Consider the following 17,597-nt stretch of genomic DNA (forward strand, 5'->3'; position numbering starts at 1 on the left):
ATATTAATAATAATGATTATTAATATTGTACTCTAGACCTAACAAGGATACCAAAGTATGTGAAAGCAGTATTTCCTAGGCAGATTATCCAGATATGTGATTTGTTCCTAGTCTAGGTCAGGTTATATTGGACTAATACTATGAATCTGAATACAATTCATTTGTTTCGTTTGTAAATGTTTTTCATTTGAGAGTTGCATATTTATTTAATTTCAATGTTGTTTATTAAAATAGCAATATTTACTTTTTTGCATTTTGCATTTTGATTTTTAATGTGCACAATCACTTGAGAATTTGGTGATTTCAACTACTTCCCTCCCTTAAAAATCTTGGAATATTCTGTATTTTGTACTATGTAGTATCCATTATTGATTATCAGTGTTAGTGTTTATGCTTAGTGACCACATAAATGAATTTTCTCCAGAAGGAAATAAACATTTTAAAGGTGGAGAAATGAAGCAATATTCTGTGTTTTAAATTTGTTGGATGCCCAACTCCAAAATTTACGTCTAATATGTGCCTTTGTGCCAACTATAAAACAACAGCAAAATTTGAAATGTTGTTGAAGTAGTTATATCATTATGTAAAGTTATAAAGATTAACATGGAATTATCTTTTTCCTCTAGACATTACTGAGTGTAAAACTAAAATGCCTCTGCCTGTTTCACCTTGTGCCACCTAGAGAGTAGCTTTTCCAGTTTTATGACTAGCTTCCCACAAGGGACCATTGGATGTCCTGTCCCTGAATTATATCCTACGTTTCAAGCTACAGCTCTAAACTATAAACACTAAAGCATACCATCTGGACAGGGCCTTATTCACTATTGTTTGTTGACTTCCTGCATAGATATGAATGCTACAGATAAAAGCAGATTTACAGGATAAATAAATATATGTTACCTTTTAAAGTGGCACATATTTATTTATACCTTTATTTTTAAAAATGTAAACTTAGAGTCTGATTGCAAATCTATAGCCTTTAAAAAAGTTTAAAATCTCAACTGTCTTTAAATATACACTGGAAGGCTTTACAGTTCTTTCAGAGTGCTGATTTTCAGCATTGAAGGTGTGCTTGATGAACATTAAGATATAATTCACACATAAATACAACCTTGAAAATGCTGGTTTTGTTAATGTATTTATATAATTTAATGGCTGCAAATATTTTAATTAAAATAAATAAAACATAATGGTACCTGCAATCGATATAAACTATATAACATATGTATGCTTGCTAGGAAAGACCAGAATCTGTTATCTCCAGTAAATTGTTGGTATTTACTACTCAACCAAGTAAGAAGAGAAAGCAAAGACCATGCGACACTGAGCGATATCTACTTGAACAATGTCATCATGCGTTTTATGCAGATAAGTGAAGATTCCACCAGAGTTTTCAAGAAGGTATAATAATGTTGTTTTTCTCATTTCCAATGAAATAGAATTATCTAAAAGACATAATTTGAAACCAAATACTCTTCAGGAGAGTAGTAATTGACTTCATTATGACATTTTTCACCATTAATAATGGAGAAGAGGCTTTTTTGGTGAAAGTGACAAGAATATACAATTTTAAGTGCAGAAAAGCTAAATGCAACATGGTTAAATATATTGTGTTATACTTAACACAAAGGGAAGATAGTGTATGGCAGGGGTGTCAAACTTAAGGCCCGGGGGCCAGATCCAGCCCACAGGGTGCTTAGATCTGGCCCGTGGGGCCAACCTGGGAACAGCAAAGGACTGGCCTGCAGTGCCTCTACCAATGAAAATGGAGCTTGGGAGGCTTGCGTTAGGCCCTCCCAAGCTCTATTTTCACTGGCAGAGGGTTGCAGGAGGCCTTCCCATCCAAAAACAGAGCTTGGGAGCCAATTTTCACTGGCAAACCACTCTGGCCACCACAGGTGTTCCCAACACAAGTGACATCAACCTGGCCACTCCCATCCTGCCCCCCCCCCAAGGTCAAACACAATCCTGATGCAGCCCTCAATGAAATCGAGTTTGACACCCCTGGCCTATGGACATCAAATCTAAGCCAATATACAAGATAATTCTATTATTTTTTCAATACTTGGGAGAAGTTACATTTTTAATGAAAAAGAAAACTATTATCAATAGTTTAATGCTAAAAACTCGACCCTAAAAAAACTGCAATGAACTTTGTAAATTCTTTAGATGGTTCTTGAGGATAAAACAACAGAGATTATAAAATCACATCAGGGAATGTGTTTGTGAAAATTAGGAATGTGGTGATGATCTGAAATTCTGTACTTTACTTTAATTATAGCAAGTAAACTGTAAGATTGCATAGTTAATTACATTATTCTGTGCCTTCCATTTTGACAAATTCTATCAGCTTTTATAATAAATTTGTGTTCACTTCCAGCTAAGGAAACATTTTGAGATGATGGCATGCTCATAAATATTTTAACCAGAACCTAGTTTTTAAAGATATTTTTTGCTTTCTGTTTTAGAGTACATGGAAGAATAAACATTGAGTATTTTCACAGGGCTTTGCAGCCTTTGCCCTGTCAAAGAAATTATCTCTAAAAATCTATTGTACTTTCTGTTCAGTTATGTACCACTTACCTTAGCCTATAGAAGAGATAACTAGGGGGAGATATGGTAGAAGTCTTTAAATATCTGTAGAGTTGAAACACAGAGTGATCTTATTTTTTATGCTGAGAAGGCAGCACCAGATTAAAGCTACAGAGATGTATGTAGGTTCAGTATGAGAAATTTCCTGACTTTACAGAAATATTAAGTAAATGGAAGTGCTGAGTTCTCCAACAATAGAAGTCTTCAGACAAAAGCTGAATGGCCATCTCCTAAAGAACACTAATGGATCCTGCACTGAGTAGGTGGTTGGATCACATGTAAGGATGTTCCCCACACTATGATTTGATATTAAGTAATTAAATCCAAATTTATGTAACCTGAAATTTATGTTTCCTTCTCAGGGGTTTCAGATAGTTACTAAGAACTTTTAGATACCCATCAGGGCAAAGTAACAGCAAATTAATATTTTGGGTGGCAGTTGTATCTATATGTTGAAGCTACAGAAACCTTGGGGGGCAAGTGATCATGCAATATTGGAATTCAACATTATGTAAGCACAAGTAGTAGAACAAAGTCAAACCAGAGTCTTGGACTCTAAGAGATCTAATTTCAATAGAGAGAGCTTGGGAAGGATCCCATGGATGAGAATCCTCAAGGGAAAAACAATTCAAAAAGCTTGGGAAATTTTGAAAAGTGAGATTATAAAAGCCCAGTCTAGCACAGTACCAATGAAGAAAAGAAATAACAGTTCTCAAAGGAAACCAGCATGGCTGCATAAAAAACTCTTTGACAAATTGAAAGACAAAAAGGACAAGTATAAAAAGTGGAAAGAGGGGCAAATAACTAAAGCAGAATATCAGCAAATAGCCCGAGCCTGTATAGATGAAGTGAGAAAAGCTAAGGCTCACAATGAACAAAGGCTTGCGTCAAAAGTAAAAAAATAACAATCTTCTTCTTACTTGTTAATAACAAGAAAAAAGTCAAGGAAACAATTGGTCAATTGCTGGGAGAAAGTGGCAAGAAGGTGACAAGCAACAGGGAGAAAGCAGAACTACTTAACTCATTTTTTGCATCTGTCCTTACACAAAGGGAAAAAACAGTCCAATCTATCAAAAACAGCATCACAAAAAGCAGATTTGGAACACAAGTTAAATAGGGAACAAAATGGTAAGTGAACATTTGTCTACCCTAGACGAGTTCAAATCACCAGGACCGGATGGATTACACCCCAAGGTTTCTGAAGGAACTGGCAGATGAGATCTCAGAACCACTGAACTATATCTCTGAAAGATCCTGGTGCACTGGGGAACTGCCAGAGGACTGGAAAAGAGCTGATGTAGTTACCATCTTCAAAAAGGAAAACAAATAGATCCAGGAAATTACAGACCTATCAGCCTGACCTTAATATCGGGGAAGATTCTAGAAAAGATAATCAAACAATGAATCAGCGAACGCCTAGAAGCAAACAAAGTAATAACCAAAAGCCAACATGGGTTTATCAAAAACAGATCATGTCAGACTAATCTTATTGCATTCTTTGACAAAATGACAAAATTAGTGGACCAGAGGAATGCTGTCGATATAATTTACTTGGACTTCAGTAAAGCATTTGATAAAGTAGACCATAACCTACTACTAGATAAAGTAGAAAAATGTGGGTTAGACAGCATCACCACCAGATCAGGGGTGGGTTCTAAATCTTTTTACTACTGATTCTGTGGGTGTGGCTTATTTTGTGGGCATGGCTTGATGGCCATATGACAGTGGGCATGGCTTGGTCATGTGACTGGGTAGGAGTGGTTTGGTGGTCATGTGACTGGGTGGGCGTGGCTGGGTAATCATGTGACTGGGTGGGTGTGGCCAACTTGATATCACTCGCCTCAAAGGTTGATGTAACTCACGTCAATTTCCCTGTCTATTTATTTACTACTACTGAACATCCAAAATATACTATTAAATCCTATGTATATATGCCATATGTGTACATACATATTACATAGTATAGCGTGTATAGGCACACAAAAAGATACATTATCTACTATATATATACTGTATGTATATACACGCACACACACAGACACACACCCCTCTTCTAAAACTATACACATTCAACTTCACTACATTTGGAAAAACACACCTAGAGTCCACTTTCTGTTCCCTAACTTGCACATGACTGTTAGAGCCAGGAGAGATCATGGATTGAGTAAAATGTGGTGAAACTCACTTAACAATGCTCTTGCTTAGCAATCAAAATTTTGGACTCAATTCTGGTCATAAGACAAGGACTATCTCTGCCTTTCTCTGCATGGCAGCCTTGTCCTAATAAACTCCTTCTCCTTTCTGGCAATTTTCCTCTCTGTTTGAGGCACCAAAATAATCCAGACAATAGAAGGTTTACTGCTGGAGCAGGGGGTTGGACTAGATGGCCTCTAAGGTCCCTTCCAGCCCCAGATTGCTGTCCTGTTTCAAAGCGTCTTCTGAAGCCAAGTCTAGTGCCAGGGTTTGTGGTCCTTCCTTCCTCTTCTCTCTCTCTCTCTCCCTTCCTCTTTCTTTCTTTCTTCCTTCCTTCCTTCCTTCCTTCCTTCCTTCCTTCCTTCCTTCCTTCCTTCTTTCCTTCCTTCCTTTTTCTTTCTTTCCCTCTTTCTTTCTCCCTCCCTCCCTTTCTCTTTCTTTCTCTCTCTCTCTCTCTCCCTCCTTTCTTCCTCTCTCTCCCTCTTTCTTTCTCTCTCTCTCCTTTCTTTCTTTCTCACCCTCCTCCTTCTATATTTATTTCTCTCTTCCTCCCTCCCTCTTTCTCTTTCTCTTCTCTCTCTCTCCTTCTTTCTCTCTCTCCTCCTTCCTTCCTCTCTCCTTCCTCTTTCTCTTTCTCACCTCCCTCCTCCTTTCTCTTTCTTTCTTCCTTCCTTCCTCTTCTTTCTTCCTTCCTTCTTCCTTCCTTCTTCCTTCCTTCCTTCCTTCCTTCCTTCCTTCCTTCCTTCCTTCCTTCCTTCTTTCCTTCCTTCCTTCTTCCTTCCTTTTTCTTTCTTTCCTCTTTCTCTCTCTCCTCCTCCTTTCTTTCTCTCTCTCTCTCTCCTCCTTTCTTCCTCTCTCTCCCTCTTTCTTTCTCTCTCTCTCTCCCTTTCTTTCTTTCTCACCCTCCCTCCCTTCTATATTTATTTCTCTCTCTTCCTCCCTCCTCTTTCTCTTTCTCTCTCTTCCTCTCTCCTTCTTTCTCTCTCCTCCTTCCTTCCTCTCTCCTTCCTCTTTCTCTTTCTCACCCTCCTCCTCCTTTCTTTTCTCTCTCTTCCTCCCTCTTTCTCTCTTTCTCTTTCTCTCTTCTTTCTTCTCTCTCCTCCTCCTTCCTTCCTTCCTCTCTCTCCCTCTTTCTTTCTCTCTCCTCCTCCTCCTTTCTTTCTTTCTTTCCTCATTCTCTCTCCCACCCTTCTTTCTTTCTTTCTCTCTCTCCCTCCTCCTCTTTCTTTCTCCTCCTCCTTTCTTTCTCTCTCTCTCTCTCTCCTCCTTTCTTCCTCTCTCCCTCTTTCTTTCTCTCTCTCTCCATTTCTTTCTTTCTCTCCCTCTCTCCCTTCTATATTTATTTCTCTCTCTTCCTCCCTCCCTCTTTCTCTTTCTCTCTTCCTCTCTCTCCTTCTTTCTCTCTCTCCTCCTTCCTTCCTCTCTCCTTCCTCTTTCTCTTTCTCACCCTCCTCCTCCTTTCTTTTTCTCTCTCTTCCTCTCTCTCTTTCTTTCTTTCTTTCTTTCTTTCTCTCCTCCTCCTTCCTTCCTCTCTCTCCCTCTTTCTTTCTCTCTCTCCTCCTCCTTCCCTTTCTTTCTTTCTTTCCCTCATTCTCTCTCCCACCCTTCTTTCTTTCTTTCTCTCACTCCCTCACTCACTCTTTCTTTCTCTCCCTCCTTCTTTCTCTCTTTCTTTCTCTCTCTTTCTCCCTCCCTCTCTCCATGCAGAAGGACCGAACCTTAGCCACACCAAGCCAAAAGCCTGCAGTCCTTTGGCACATCGGGACTTGGGGTGATCAGTAGCTTCCCCAACCTGGCGCCCCCCATGTGCGGGGCGGGGGAGACCCCCAAGATCCTACCCTCGGGAAGGAGTGGGAGGGGGGCTCTGCTCTTCCCCAGCCCCCAGCCCCCCCCGCCCCTCGCCCCCCAACCCTTCTGCAACTCAGCTTTTCTTGCACAAGCAAGAGATTCTATCCCCGCGAAAGTGCTCTCAGAGTTGGCACTTCTCTTGGCTGCGCCCGCCACCCCCACTGGCTCCTTTTGCATGGCTCCCTTCCCTGGTTTCTTGAGCATATCCGGGTTGGGGGAGGGAGAGGTGGGCTGGGGGAGTCTCCCGCTGCCTTCCTCTGGGATGCTGCCTGCCTTCCTACCTCCCTTCCCTCAGGGGCCGGTGTCAGCCGGTACCTGTCGCTGAGAAGGATCCGATCTTTGAAGCTCCATTCTGGTGCCAGCCACCACAGGCTGCAGATGGAAGCAGCGAAGAAAGCCGGGAAGAAGACCAAGCCCAGGGCCAGAGTCTGACACATCCCAACGGGCCGCTGGCTTGGCTCTGCTCCGCCTGTCCTCCAGGAGCTCCGGGAGCCTCTTGCTCCCCCCCACACCCGGCAGGGCAAGAGGCAGGGATGCCCATGGAGCCAGCCGCTCTCCGCAGCCCAACGCCCGACCTGCCCCACCCTGGCCGTCTCTTTGAGCGAAGAGGAATAGTGCTGTGTGCGCCTCCCGGATCAGTGCAGCCCCCATGGGCCCCCTCCCTGGAAACCCCCTGACCCTTTGGAAAGGCAGCCCCCGCTCGAGCGTCACCTCATGACGGCGGGCTTGCTCTTCACGTCGGCTCCGGCGTAGCAAGCAACCTCTGGCTGAGCAGCAAGCGAGCGAGGCAGAGAAAGAGCAAGGAAGGCAGCGGGGTGTGTGTGTGGCTCCTTTAAGACTTGTGGACTTCAAGTCCCAGAGTTCCTTAGCCAGCAAAGCTCTGGGAGTTGATTGGTCCACAAGTCTTAAAGGAGGCAAGTTTGAAGATGCCTGGAGGTGGTAGGGCAGCAGCAGCGGTGGGGGCGGCGGAGCAGCGGTGGCGGCGGCAGAAGTGGGAGCGGGGCGGCAACAAACATGGCGGCCGGGGCGAGCAACTGGCGACCGGTTTGGGGGCGTGGCCAGCCATCTTTTACTACCGGTTCTGCGAACTACTAAATATTTTTACTACTGGTTCTCCCGAACCAGTGAGAACCAGTAGCAACCCACCACTGCACCAGATAGATTCATAACTGGCTGACCAACCACACTCAACATGTAGTTCTCAATGGAACTGCATCTACATGGAGGGAAGTATGCACTGGAGTACCCCAAGGCTCTGTTTTAATCCCAGTGCTCTTCAATATCTTCATCAATGACTTGCATGAGGGGATAGATGAGGAACTCATCAAATTTGGAGATGCCACCAAGCTGGCAGGAATAGCCAACACTCCAGAAGATACGCTTAAGATACAGAAGGATCTTGAACATTGGGTGCTATCTAACAAAATGAAATTCAACAGTGAAAAAAGTAAGGTTCTACATTTAGGCAAGAAAAATCAATGCACAGGTACAGTATATGTGGTACCTTGCTCAATAATAGTAACTGTGAGAGGGATCTTGGAGCCTTAGTGGACAATCACTTAAGTATGAGTCAGCAGTGTGCAGCAGCTGCCAAAAAAGCCAACATAAACAGAGGGATAGAATCAAGATCATGTGAAGTGTTAATACCACTTTATAATGCCTTGGTAAGGCCACACTTGGAATACTGCATGTTGAGAGTCTAGAAAGAGTGCAGAGAAGAGCAACAAAGATGATTAGGGGACTGGACCCTAAAACATATAAAGAACGGTTGCAGGAACTGGTTATATCTAGTTTAATGAAAAGGACTAGGGGAGACACGATAGTGTTGTGACCCAGACTCGAGCAGGTAGCAACAAATGCTTAATGAAAATTAATGAAAATAAACTTTATTCAAGCAGCTGGGAATTGACCCAATCCCAGTGTCGTGAAACTCAAAAGAAAGCAAAGGCTTCTCACACAAAACAGTCTGTCATTATTTCCAACCTGGTCTAATTTAGATAATTGCCAAAGTCCTTTGCAGATAAGCATCTCGAGCAGAGAATGGAGAGCTGCCAAGGTTTTCTCAGAGAAACATCCAGAGCAGAGAATGGGAGGAGTGCAGCTCCAACGTTGCTTTCCGGCAAACTGAGACACCAGTGCTGGTCTCCTTTTAAACCTTATGGGAGGGGCTAATTATCTCTTGGCCCTACTCCCGAGGTGACCTCTCTGCTTAAGCTGCTCCTGCCTTCTGGCAGCTCGCCTCATGCGGGCATTAGGAACAGGCTCATCGCAGTCCGATTGCGCCGACAGCTCCCCAGGCTGCTGACAGATCACAACAGATAGCAGTGTTCTAATTTAATTTAATTTAATTTTAATTTATTTACATTTATATCCCGCCCTTCTCCGAAGACTCAGGGCGGCTTACAGTGTATAAGGCAATAGTCTCATTCTATTTGTATATTTTTACAAAGTCAACTTATTGCCCCCCCAACAATCTGGGTCCTCATTTTACCTACCTTATAAAGGATGGAAGGCTGAGTCAACCTTGGGCCGGGCTTGAACCTGCAGTAATTGCAGGCTGCTGTGTTTTAATAACAGGCTTCTACAGCCTGAGCTACCACGGCCCCTAATATCTCAGGGGCTGCTAGAAGAGGGAGTCAAGCTATTCTCCAAAGCACCTCAGGGTAGAACAAGAAGCAATGGGTGAAAACTAACCAAGGAGAGAAGCAACTTAGAACTAAGGAGAAATTTCCTGAGAGTTAGAACAATTAATCAGTGGAACAACTTGCCTCGAGAAGTTGTAAGTGCTCCAACACTGGAAGATGTTTTTAAGATATTGGATAACCATTTGTCTGAAGTGGTGTAGGGGTTCCTGCCTAAGCAGGGGGATGGACTAGAAGACCTCCAAAGTCCCTTCCAACTCTCTATTCTATTCTATTCTATTCTATTCTATTCTATTCTATTCTAATTTATTTGGGAGAAAGCTTCATTGTACTCAGTGGAATAGTAAAGATGTTCTAAATAAATTTGAAATGTCACTTTGCTAATAGCTTTTCATATATTGCCTATTTTTGTATACTGCCTAATATTGCCTATTTTCCTGTTAAGAAATCTAATTTTGCTTGGTAGGGGGAAAAAGAGCTATATAAGCCCTCCACATTTAATTTAATTAGAATATATTCTTTCTTCAATTAAGATATTTACCTTTATTGCTCTATTAATTCTGTGCCAGTAATAAACATTTCTCTTTTACAACACACACATGCACACACTTAATTCGATTAAATCTGTCTCTGCTCTCTGATTATGATCAGAAAAAGGCGCAATTCTTCAATTTTCAGTCTACTAGAAGAGCTGTGAGGTGCTCAGTGGCTATAGGATCCAATTAAGTAGAAGTGCTGGCATTTGCTTTTCAGCATAAATGTCAAGTAGATATTAGATCATTTCAAAGGTCACTTATTTTTTAAAACTATATTTTCCCCCTTAGGTTATTAGAACCCACAGAAAGAACCTCAGAGAGACATAAACATAAATATGGCATTTCACTCTTAAGTACAGTATAGAAATCTGTGCTTTTATTAGAAAAGTGTTTGAAGCTCCTGAGTCCAAGAATCTTTTCCTTGAAAATTACGGAAAATTTGCAAGAAGAAGAAGAAGAGAAGAAGAAGAAGAAGAAGAAGAAGAAGAAGAAGAAGAAGAAGAAGAAGAAGAAGAAGAAGAAGAAGAAGAAGAAGAAGAAGAAGAAGAAGAAGAAGAAGAAGAAGAAGAAGAAGAAGAAGAAGAAGAAGAAGAAGAAGAAGAAGAAGAAGAAGAAGAAGAAGAAGAAGAAAGCAGATTTCATTTGTATGTCCACAAGCAATAGTTAGTGAAATACAGTAAGTTCCATTTCAATGCATGTTGAATGGACTTAGCCTGCACCTACCACTCCCAGCAACTGGACAAGGTAAAGCCCCCAAGTTACATTTATAAGTATTACTTATTCATTTCAACAAATAATCATCTTTTAGGCTAAACAAATCTTCCAATTCTACGACCCTTTAAAGTTCCATTTGCTGTAGCAATTCACTTAAAATATTTTTTATCTGTATTTGAAGCAGTCAATTTATACTAGTCACTTTTTTGCAGAGGCATGACTGTTTTAATTAGATATTCAACCATTGTATTGTTTTTCTCCATTGTATTGGACTTTTGTTACTTAAATAAACATTTTAGCTATTTAAGGACTTTTAAAAATGTAAACAGTATTTTCAGTTAGAAATACCCAGAAATTTTGAGGGTAAAAGATATAAGAAATGTGGTGAGCAAGATTATATTGTCAGACAGAAGAAAAGCAGAATGGTAGAAAGATTTAGCAGCACAAAAAGAGATGAGAAAACAATGTGATTTGATTCCAGATGTAAGCAAAAATACAAAGTAAGTTATTTCTATATGTATGCTAATGCCTGATATCGGTCACAGACAGTTTGTGTTGCCAAATGAAGCAAAAATATTGTGAATTCTTGGAAAATGAACAAAATTATTTTTATTTATTTCTTAAATTTATATGCTGTCCATCTCACAATACAACAAAACAATATTGTAAAAGATTAAAACAGTAAAAGAATAAATTAACATAAGGTAAAGGTAAAGGTTCCCCTGCAAATGCTTGCTAGTCATTTCCAGCTCTAGGGGTGGTGCTCATCTAAGCCAAAGAGCCAGCGCTGTCCAAAGACGTCTCCGTGCTCATGTGGCCGGCATGACTCAATGCTGAAAGTGCACAAAGCGCTGTTACCTTCCCACCAAAGTGGTCCCTATTTTTCTACTTGCATTTTTTACATACTTTCAAATTGCTAGATTGGCAGAAGCTGGGATAAGTAACGGAAGCTCACCCTGTTACGTGGCACTAGGGATTTGAACTGCTGACCTTCTGATTGACAAGCTCAGCATCTTAGCTACTGAGCCACCACATCCCCTAAATGTAAAATAAGAATACACAGTCTCCTCCCTGCCCCCAAAGAACTCTGGATTTTTCCCAGGATATCACTGTTTTATCAAACATATATTCCGTTGACTCCTTTTAAAACAATTTTACAATCTTTTTAAAAAGTTGGCTGCTGCTTGTATTTTTAAAACAAATGCAGTTATTTAATATATCAACAAACTCATGAACATTAACTGCCTGCTTATAATAAATTAATATGTCCTTGAAAAATTGTCAGTTCAAATAGCATACAAAAGGGTTAAAAACTTGTGGTTTCCGGACATTGAACTACAGATCCCATAATTGTTAACCAGAATGACCAGTGGAGAATGTTGGGTCCACTTGTTGCTATCTAATTAACTATTCACTTGCAAAAAATGCTAAACTGAGTAGCTTTAGTTTGGATCTAACAAAGCAGAACCTATTTTTTTCAATAAAAGTGCAATGGCTTTACAATTAGCGTAAAACATCCATTCTAACGCTTGCAAAAACTTTACAATCATTGGAGTCACAGGAGTTCTAGTTTTAAAGTAGCTGAGAAAACCTGGTAAGCAATCAGTTGCCAATGGAGTGGCTACAATAATTATTCAGTTGGCTAATTTGCAAATATGTAGTACGACCAACATCCTTACTTTGAATAAATGTCAGGGAGAAGAAAGAAAGCCCTGTTATGAATGGAACCTATCAACACTCTCTATTTTGCTATTTATGGCTGATTTAATTGTCACAGAGTAGCAAAATTAATATTGCTTAATTGCCTTCACAAGAGTCATGCAATGTGTTTTGTTTTCTGACACCTGTCACATGGACATAAATTTCTGCTGTTCATCAGGCAGAACAAAAAATGAATATGTTTAGTGTAAAAAATACTTCATCTAGTTTTTGCTCAATGGTAGTTTTATGTTTCTTTTCCTAATAATTCCTTTTTAATTACAGAGCAAAGAAATTGCATTCCAGCTTCATGAGGATTTAATGAGGGTTCTTAATGAGCTTTACACGGTAAGCATATTGATTTGGCTTGAAGGAAAGAATTGTTGACTGAAAATCCTCTTTTACATAATTTTAAATGTTTCAGTTGAGTCAACCTGTCTTAGAATAATATTAAATTGATGATATCTAAACAAATAAGATGGTTGATTTGGACTCCAAAGACAATCTGTATCTTTCTAACTGAGCTTAAGACTAATTGCTTTTATTATTCCTTCAAACCCTATGAAATACTGGAAACAAATTATGTAAAAGGCTCAGGATTTTGTCCATCTGACCATATGCCAAACAGCAGAATAATATTCCAAAAACCGAACAGAATGTGATCAAATTTGGTATGGTGGGAGAAGCCAACAAAATAAATATTGAATTTGAAAATGGCTGGTTCTGGCAAGAAACTGCAAGGAAAAAAAGGCAGAATAATTTTTCTTAGTTTATTGCTGGAGGAGATGCAGTTGGACAACTGCTCCATTCTTAAACCTCACTCCCTTTGTCTCTTGGTCATGTGATCAAAGATGGAGCTACTTTGAGTTGCTCTTTTTAAGGGTTGGACAGACTTTCAGAAGCTATTCTCTACATGCTTCCCTTGCCACATTATCTGAAATTATTAATTTCCCCACTTCTCCCTTCTTTCATTTTTCAATGAAGCCAGTGATGGTTTCTCTATTTTGAGCTATTTGCTTTTGTTTCTTACAGTGAAGTGGATTCCACTTCCCATCTACCTCTTTGATTTCAAGAGCATCTTGGGATGGACTGCCTCCATAACTAAAATCTCTACAAATCTAGAATTTCAATGTTTTGTTTTTCTTATTGCTAAATATAGTAAATTTGGCGAGGCATTTGTAGCTTGTAGGTACAATGTAGTACCGGTAGTTGAAATTAAAAGGAACTACATTCAGAGCAGCATAAAAATAGAGGAAGTACTAAGTTTAAATTAAGAAAATGGTGTCTCCGGTCAGTGCAATATACTGATCTCATACCACTAAGTATGTCTATTACAAACTGGAATGGCTTGGCATTGCTGTCATATGAAAATCCTTAAACAGCAGTATTGCTGTAAATTTATGCTGTAAATTTTCCACTGGGGAAAGAGAGGAAGAGAGTGAGAGAGATTAGTTTGGTTAGTGACCAAATAGAGCAAACACACCAACAGTATTTATTATTTGAATAAAAGAAAATAAATAATAAAATGCTACTACCAAAACTTCAATTCTAATGCTTTAAGGTGGGGAAAAAAATCTGTATTGCTCAAGCAAAAGTGCAATGAATTAACAATCTGAATATGACCGAAAGATGCTTTTTCACAAGGCAACTGGACTTCCTTGTTTTTTCTTTTGAAGACATTTCGCTTCTCAAAAGAAAAAACAAGTCCAGTTGCCTCCTGAAAAAGCACCTGTGGGACAACCATGACTGAGAATTTCTACAGAATTTGAGTATGAATGTAATATGGATTGCGGCTTCCATTTGGAAACTCTGTTTATAAATAAAATCAGGAATAAATTGATACAATTTCATGAATCTGAGAGTCCACACATTCTTCTTCAAAAGTATCACTGCCAGACTGTTATCACAGAGCTATAATATAAGTGATGGATAGCTTCTGCCGTTTAGGATGAATTCCTCACTAGAAGTTCTGAGAGTTGAAATTCTAGCAAATCCAGGGGATACCAAGTTAGGGAAAATTGCATTATATCATTAGCATTCTGTAAATAGGTTGGGTGAATATTTCCTTCCTTTTAGGGTGAACCATTAACAATAAAGAAACAAGCAGTTAAGAAATATGCCATTTGGATGCTTGGATGAACATAAAACATAATATAAAAACTGTCGGGTTTATGACAGTTGCAGTGTCCTGAGTTATATGATCCCCCTTTGTGACCTTCTGACAAGCAAAGTCAATGAGGAAACAAGATTTATGTAGCAATTGTGTTACTGATTTAACAACTGCAGTGATTTGCTTAATAAATGTAGCAAGAAAAGTGATAAAATGGAGCAAAACTCAACAAATTTCTCACTTAACAACATAAAGGTGGGGCTCAATTGTGGTTGTAAGTTGAGGACTACCTGTAATTGTATATATGGAATAAACAGAACAGATGTTATAAGTCTTTTTACAGCATACAGTTAAAAGTGTGTTTTTTGGAATGGGAATAAGAACCTAGAAATAATTAATCATGGTTGTATAGATATTAACATCTGAAAATGACCAAATTTGCATATATATTTTTTATTTCATTTTGTCACAACAGTATACACAAACATTGTCATAAGTAAAAAAAAAATATCATGAAGAAAAAATATATCTATATAAGTAAAGAATATGCATCAGCTATATTAATTTGATATAATGAAGGGAACAATAGGACAGGAACGGTAGGCACTTTTGTGCTCTTATGCACGCCCCTTATAGTCCTCTTAGGAATGGGGTGAGGTCAATAGTAGACAGTTTTTGATTGAAGATTTTGAGATTTTGAGTAGAGACTATGGAGTCAGGTAATGAGTTCCAAGCATTAACAACTCTGTTGCAGAAGTCATATTTTCTGCAATCAAGTTTGAAGCGGCTGACATTAAGCTTGAATCTATTTTTTGCTCTTGTAATATTGCGATTGAAGCTGAAGTAGTCATTTACAGGAAGAATATTGCAATAGATGATTTTGTGTGTTAAACACAGGTCATGTCGAAGTCGACGGAGTTGTAATTGTAAGTTGTATTTATTGTAAGGTTGTATTTATTGTAAGGTATCTAGATTTGCATGGCAAATGAGTCATTATAAACATTTTAAATCAATAAATAAATACCTTTGATACATGGTTGCATATTTTATACTTGACACTTCTTTCTTTTAAGAGCCTACCTTCCTAATGGCTAATGTTACTCTTCCTAAAATTCCTGAAATTAAAAATGCTTTATGAAAATAATTATATATATAAAACTATAAATCCTTAGGCAAGTACAGTGTTGTAGAATTAAGTTAAACAAGTAAAACACTTCCAATTATATACTTTTTAAAATTATGTAGTTTTTTCCAATTATAGGTTTTACAATGTAACTCAGACACTCTTATAACCTGTCCTGAGCCCCAGAACAGATAGTGTAATAATTTAAAATAGTGTATAATGCAGTTTGATTCATTTTCTAATCTTACCTTTAACTTTTAACTGTCTTGGACCCAGGTTATGAAAACATACCATATGTATCATTCTGAGAGCATCAGTGCAGAAAGTAAATTGAAAGAAGCTGAAAAGCAAGAAGAAAAACAAATTGGAAGATCAGGAGATCCTGTTTTTCACATTCGATTGGAGGAAAGACACCAAAGACGGAGTTCAGTGAAGAAAATTGAAAAAATGAAGGAAAAAGTAAGGTTCAGTTTGCCTTAATTGTTTGAAATCAAAATGATAGTAATTCCAAAATTCATTTACACTTTGGTCATAGTTTTATGTTAGATTGAGTAATTTTGGCTGGAGATAAAATGGCGTCATATTCACATGAGTGGTCCTCTCCTGTAGAGATGGGAAAGCTGATGTTTTATTGGTGTCTTCAGGGTTGTGGTTGTATTTCTACACTTAAAGCAACTAAAACCTTTTGTAAGAGCAATGTTAGAAATTGAAATCTAAAACTAAATGTACCAGTGTGTTTTTACAAACCCACAAACGTTATCAACAGAGTAATGGGCTTTGCTACCCTCTCTATTTTATCCCTGCGAAGTTTTTTTTTCTCCTGTTGGAGGAAATCCTTATTTTTCCTTCATATTGGATGCTGTGGCTAGTAAATCAGGACTCCCATTGGTCAATATGGCTTTCTGTAGTTACAGAATATGGCAAGTCACACAGCCATTTTGCATATCAATGAAAACATTGTCTCTCTGATTTTGGAAACAACTCTGTTCAGTTTGTTATAGCATTCCATGATCTGTGTCATATAGCAGTTTTGTAGCAAGAGGAAAGTTAAAACAATGTCAATCAACTAATAGATCAACCCATCTTAGACCAATCTCTGGGTGTGTCAAATCCCAGGGATAAAAACAATAAAAACAAACAATAAAAACAAATAATCCTCCAGTAAGATTTCTTAAGAAAGGAATGTAATTGTTTACACATAGTGAGTATGCCATTTTTTATTTTGTAAAATAGTGTCATAAATTTATAATTTTGCACGTGTTAATATATAACTACATTATTTCTATTCTCAGCGTCAAGCAAAATACTCTGAAAACAAACTGAAATCTATTAAAGCCAGAAATGAATATCTGCTAACCCTTGAAGCAACAAATGCCTCTGTTTTCAAATATTATATTCATGACCTTTCAGATCTGATTGATGTAAGTAGTTGATATTTCTGAAATTCTTATGCTACTGGATCATGTTTCAAATTCTGGGTCTGCTTTTTTTCCCTTTAAAATAGTATGATTAGTGTTATGTTAAACACAGTTATAAAAGGATTGTTTTTTTTAGTGTCACCTTTTCTTCTACTGAAGTATAGGAAAATATATGGAAAACATACAATGGTATAGGCCTACTCCTACTCAACTGCAGGTTCCCAGACGAAATACTGTGACTACTATTAGCATATGAGCCAAGGTGGTGCAGTAGTTACAGTGCAGTACTGCAGCTACTTCTGCTGACTGCCAGCTGTCTGCAATTTGACAGTTCAAATCTCACCAGACTCAGCCTTTTATTTATTTATTTATTTATTTATTTATTTATTTATTTATTTATTTATTTATTTATTTAATCAAATTTTATCCTTCCAAGGTGGGTAAAATGGGCTGGGAAATTGTTGGAGGCAATAGGCTGACTCTGTAAAACCACTTAGAGAGGGCTGTAAAGCACTGCAAAGCAGTATATAAGTTTTAACTGCTATTGCTATTGCTACTCATCTGAGTAAAAAACATGTTTATTATGAAATACTGCCATAGAGGAGAACATTTGTAGCTCATGATTGAAATGAGGGGTCTTTGGTGCTCTCTGAACATAGTTGTTTTCTTGCAGTTTCATTACCAAAGTAGGTAACATCATCAGTGCAAGTAGAGTGGGGTTTG

The 17,597-nt window shown here is 38.5% G+C and overlaps 1 protein-coding gene across 3 annotated transcripts in view; it reads left to right on the top strand.

Moving 5' to 3' along the window:
• The window catches only part of SRGAP1 (SLIT-ROBO Rho GTPase activating protein 1), a 146,103-nt gene that overhangs the window by 86,514 nt on the left and 41,992 nt on the right, over positions 1-17,597 (top strand). For all 3 annotated transcript variants that reach the window (XM_058191200.1, XM_058191198.1, XM_058191199.1), the window contains 4 exons: positions 1,239-1,401; positions 12,509-12,571; positions 15,733-15,915; positions 16,749-16,877. In XM_058191200.1, the coding sequence (XP_058047183.1) occupies positions 1,239-1,401; positions 12,509-12,571; positions 15,733-15,915; positions 16,749-16,877 (538 nt within the window). The remainder of the gene's footprint in view (positions 1-1,238; positions 1,402-12,508; positions 12,572-15,732; positions 15,916-16,748; positions 16,878-17,597) is intronic.

Source organism: Ahaetulla prasina, chromosome 7 (genome assembly GCF_028640845.1).
Source record: "Ahaetulla prasina isolate Xishuangbanna chromosome 7, ASM2864084v1, whole genome shotgun sequence".
Classification (NCBI taxonomy): Eukaryota; Metazoa; Chordata; class Lepidosauria; order Squamata; family Colubridae; genus Ahaetulla; species Ahaetulla prasina.